A 5,321-nucleotide genomic window follows, 5' to 3' on the forward strand; every position below is an offset into this window, starting at 1 on the left:
TGCATAGGGAGCAGCTGTGGGTGTGTAGAGGGATAGTGTGTGCGCGCGCGCGTGGGGAGGGACAGGGGGTGTAGGGCGAGTCTGACACACACCTCATCATACACATGCACCCCACCTACCCTTGCACTGCCATACACACAGACACCCACACATCACACACCCCAGCCACCCTATGCCCCCCACAAACCCCATACCCACCTGCACACCATATGCTCCCTCCCCCCATACCCACACACATACACCTCCAGACACGCCCACACCCTCCCCCCTCCAAACCTATACCCCCCCAGAGTAAGACTTCATTTTAAGCCATTATATACAATCAAACCTCTGTGTATGTACACTACACAAACACATGTAAACCAGAACAAAAATATTTTGATATCAAATTAATGAACGGTTTAGACATTCACATTTTAGAATATAATCTGGTATTTTTCTGGGTCCAAGATGGCAAACACCTTGCTAAAAGGAACATTTCCGGGGGCAAGGGGAGGGACTTTCGGTGGCAGAGGTCAGGGGTTGGGGGGCGGGACTTCCAATCACAATATGAGGACGAGGGGGCAGGACACTTGTTAAGGGGCTACCCTGTGTAGCCCTCAACAGCTCGCCAAAACTTGGTAAGTGGCCCTCCGCCCAAAATAATTGCCCGCCTCTGCCCTACACTTTTTATTGTATGCACACCCATATGTAGTCCCATTAAGTCCTGGGACCTTTTACTGAATCTCATCCTTGCCAAGTTCTCCATCTACGAAACCAAGAAGGAGGTGCTGGTGGAGGGGAACTCAGGTGACTGTGGGGCTGTTTTTCTTTCATTTAACTGTGCACTTATCTGGGCAGTTTCACTGGGCAGCAATCACAGCATTCTTAGATGCTAAGTTTGAGGGGCAGGGAACACTATCCTGTGTTCCCTGCTCAATGTACCCCCTGGGAATCCTAGTTTTTAACCTGCACTCCCATTCTTGTTTCTTCATATTTTGTGCCAAGGATTAAACGGTTAGGGAATTAGTGTCTTACCAACCAACATTGAAGGGGCTTGTAGTGTTTCTGGTAGGCCTATAACAGTGATTGACAACCAGGATGTTGCAGCACCCTAGGATAACTGAAGATCCTTTTAGAGGTGGTGAGGGATGCCACAGAATTTTAGCACTGTTTGGTGTGCAAATGTGATCCACAGGATAAACTCAACAAGTTCACATAAGAATCCTTAGTTTAAAAACAAAACAAAACAACAAAAAACCTCTGACCTGTTGTGGTGCGAGTTCTATGCAACAGAAAAATTGCTGCATTGTTTTTTCATAGTAAAAAAAAAGAAAAGAGTGAAAACTTAGCACTGGCATTTTCTGAGACGTGCCTTGAGCCAAAAAAAAAAAAAAAAAAAAAAAAAATTGAGAAACACACTCACCATGCCTACATAACAAACAGACCTGAAACCTGTTATCATTCAAATGATAGCATTCATTCCTGAAATTCTCACAGAAATTGTATTTCTATGGAAAACTCCTCACTTTTTTAGTGTAAGAGGGTAGTGAAGAAAACAGATAAGATCAAGATTTAATTCTGACCTGTGGAAAACAGCTCATTTAATATCTAGGCCAGCAGCTCTCAACCCAAATGAGGGTTGTGGGGGCAATACCGGTGATGCTGCACAGAAAAGATGAGCTGCGCTGCATGCCGGGAGCTCCCCTGCCTCTGCGCCACCACAGTCCGCTCCCAGCAGCGGGACGCAGAAAGAAAAAAAGGTGGACCACTGATTTAGGCACCGAGGGCATGAATGATGCGTGCCCCTGGAGGCTGGAGGGCACAGCAACTGCCCACAGGCAGCGGCAGTGGTGTTGACAGTGGGGGCATGGTGATAGTGAGCGGGGACTGCCTGCAGGCAGCCGTGGTGGCAGCGGTGGCAAGCAGGAACCACTCGCAGCCATGTCAGCAGCAAAGGGGGAGCAGCAACCACTCACAGAAGCAGACGGTGGCCAATCTTGTGGGGGGCACATGCTCCCTTACATGTTGCCTATGACTGAGGGATTCTATTTGTTGAGAGCTTAAAGCGCCCATGAACCACAATCAAATGCTATAAAATTAAAGTAATTGTGATCATTCACACTAGATAGGTACCTCATCCATATCCTGCACTTGTGTATCTTGGTCTAGTTGGGCTGGAGTCTCATCTGTCTTTTCCTGCTTTTCATCTTCTTCATCTGACTCCACCTCCATCTCTACTTCTTCACTTTCACCAAATTTTTCATAGCGTTCCTGGATCAGGATGCGGGCACCAAGTTCTTCTGGAGTAGTGGGAGGGGGGAAGTTCCCTGCAAGATGGTTAAAAACACATACACAACATATCACCACTGAGGGGGACTCTTTATCACTTATTAATTGCTTAATATGCAGATACAGATGCTAACCTGTTCCCTAAAGAAACTATTTATATTTAAAAAGGAAAAAACAGAGAACAGGACTGATAAAAATGATGAACATAAAGATATGATAGCAGGTTTAAAGTGAACATATCAGCAACAATCACTACGTGGCATTAATGAAGCCCCTGAGTTCAGGGATATTTGTTTTCACTGGAACAACTGACAACAATATAAGCCCCTAAATAAAAACAAAATGACTTTTCTTGTGAGAGCACTGGTGACATCATTAACTATGAAAGAAAAAGGACCCCAACTTTTACCTCTAAAAAGCCTTTTTACTCATCTTAAGATATATACTTGCTTCTACTCTGTACAGGAAAGGAAAAATTTCACTTAAGCTTTTTACTGTAATACTCAAAAGTTAAGTGTAATCCCCACGAAACAGATAGAGAGCCAGATTCCTGAAGGAATTGTCACTTATCTTTCATACCTTGTTCATTGGGCTGGAAGTCTACTGTTTCCACCACTACGAAGTCATGCCAATCAATCTGGGCATAGGCTACACGCTCCTTTTCCTTCTCCTCCTCCTCCTTCTTCCTCTCTCGCTCCTGGAACTTGGCCCACTCTACTCTGTAATACACCTGCACAAGTGGGCATAGGGAACCAAGTCATGGAAGTGGGAAGTATGTCACAACATAAAGACAGAACACACTAGGAACCACCAAACCAAGGACACTTTCATATGCTCCTCTCCATCCCCACCAGTATCTAAGAATGTAGTGTCCACTGCTTGTTATAATCTTGGTTAATAATATCAGCTGTATGAGAACGCCAAAACTTGTGCTATTTGCATTCTCCCCTACTTATTACTAGGGGTCCGGGTTTTCTGTTTGCCTTTCTGTTTAAAGGAGAAAAACCTGGGAAACCACAGGTTTCTCATTGCAGGCTGGCAAAGTTCCAGCTTGCAAGGAGCTGCTTGGGCCCAGGGGGGAAGCAGGATGCAGGGGGAGCCACATGCATGTGTGTGGCATGCACGTGGCAGCCAGGCAGCAGCGAACAGCAGCTCCCACAGCTCCTTCTGGGTAAGTCAATTTTGGGGGGGGGAAGTGGACCACAGATGCATCAGGGGGTAAAGGGGAGCAGGAGATACGTGGGGGAGCAGAGATAGGGGGCAGGGCACATTCCCCCAAGATTTCTGTGCCCATCACGGGGCTGCAGCTGAACTGGACCAGCTCCAGGCAGGAGCCACCTCGGCAACCCACCGGGCAGGACCCAGTGTGGAAGGGAGCACCACACTGCCATGGCTGCCAAGATGAGGTGCCCCCTGCCTGCCGTGCAGCAGCAGAAGGCACAACTCTGTACTGCTGCGCCTCACCTTGGCAGCACAGTATCTTACAGCCAGATCTTGTACACTGCTGTGGGCATAAAAATCTGGGAGAGGCATGTACCCCCCCCTCCCCACACATCACCTAAGTAGGGTTGAGGGGGGCGTGGGTTGGGAATGAGGTGCAACAGCATAGGAAGAGGCAGGGTACCAGCATATCAGGGCTGCTTAGTGCCACAAAGCATTGGGGGGAGGGGGCCACAGCCAGACCAGCATCCTGGTGAGTAAAGGGGACAGGGGTAGTTCTAATTTTCCATGTTTAAAAAAAAAACCAAAATCAAATGCCAAAATATATAGGCACTTAGAATTAATGACTGAGGCAGTGTTAGGCTTCCAAATTGCTTGAAAACTGTAAATATATCAATATTGTGTTCAACTATATATAGTAGCATTTCATTTTAATTTGTGGAAAAACACGGATTTGGAGAATTTTCAGAGTTTTCTCTATCCCCCCACCTAAATTGAGAATTTGTGATTTTTAAAACAGAGAAAACCAGGATCCCTGCTTATTACTATGTAGTTTTATAGAATCAGCCACTCTAAGATTTTAATTCTAAACCACAATTATGCATACAAGCTTTCCTCCCCCACTGGCTATCAGAATCAGGTCTACTTCAGTTCACATCACCTGTATGCATGCATGTCTGCTATGCAGCTAGGTTGCTACTTTATTGTAGTAAAGTGAGTAAAACACAAAGTACCAATACCACACAGTTACTTGACATGACTCCATATGACCTTCTAATTTTCCTCACTTTATTTTGCTGCAACTTACTAGAATCATCAGTTATTACAATTATGAGAGCTCTGCTGAGTACAATTCTAGTAAGTGATGAACACTGACACACTGATGTAACCAAGCAGCCACATAGGCATAAAAAATTAACTTAAGTGTCAAAATAGTGGGTCTGATCCTGCAGCAATTAGACAAAACTCGCAGTGATGTCAAAGAATGTTTGCTATTGCATAGGTTCAGCTATATATGTAAAGGCAATGTGAATATTATTGAGAATTCTAAGGGTCATGCCTCAAATACTGGCAAAAATTCACAAGTTCCAGAGAACTTTTATCATTAAACAAAGTCACCTGCCAACTACTAAAGTAGTTGCTCTAGGGAAAAAAAGCAGCGTTTAAGAAGAGGAGGTACTATCTATTAAGACTAGTGGTGCACAGATACAGATTTTTGCAGCCGATACCGATAGCCAATTTTTAAGGAGGCAACATTGGCCAACACCGATCCGATTTCCGATACCCAGCCCAGCAGTGTGGAGAGCTACCTCCAGCTGGTAAGTCTGGTGTGGTGGAAGGGAAAGGGGAGGGAAAGTGCTGAGGGGGGCAGATAAAGGCTGCCACAGTGAGGGAGGGTGTGGGGCAAGCACTGCCCAGCCAGGGCAGGCCAGGTATGGTACGGAGCCACCACCCATCGGGGGCGGGGGGCGGTGCGGCGCGGCGCACTTGACTGGGAGCCACTGATCCAGTAGCTCCTGCTGCTCGTCCAGGAGCAGGGGCATGTGCCCCCAGATCTGTGTGGGGCATGGCAGGCTGGGGCCAGGCCTGTGCCAAGCTCTTCCCGATGG

At 46.6% G+C, this 5,321-nt stretch overlaps 1 protein-coding gene across 1 annotated transcript in view; it reads right to left on the reverse strand.

Moving 5' to 3' along the window:
• The window catches only part of SF3A1 (splicing factor 3a subunit 1), a 25,136-nt gene that overhangs the window by 9,471 nt on the left and 10,344 nt on the right, over nucleotides 1-5,321 (reverse strand). The window contains exons 6-7 of the mRNA XM_006016826.3: nucleotides 2,851-3,001; nucleotides 2,116-2,309 (exon numbers count right to left, since the gene is read on the reverse strand). Of these exons, the coding sequence (XP_006016888.1) occupies nucleotides 2,116-2,309; nucleotides 2,851-3,001 (345 nt within the window). The remainder of the gene's footprint in view (nucleotides 1-2,115; nucleotides 2,310-2,850; nucleotides 3,002-5,321) is intronic.

This window comes from Alligator sinensis, unplaced genomic scaffold (genome assembly GCF_000455745.1).
Source record: "Alligator sinensis unplaced genomic scaffold, ASM45574v1 scaffold216_1, whole genome shotgun sequence".
In the NCBI taxonomy this organism is placed as follows: Eukaryota; Metazoa; Chordata; order Crocodylia; family Alligatoridae; genus Alligator; species Alligator sinensis.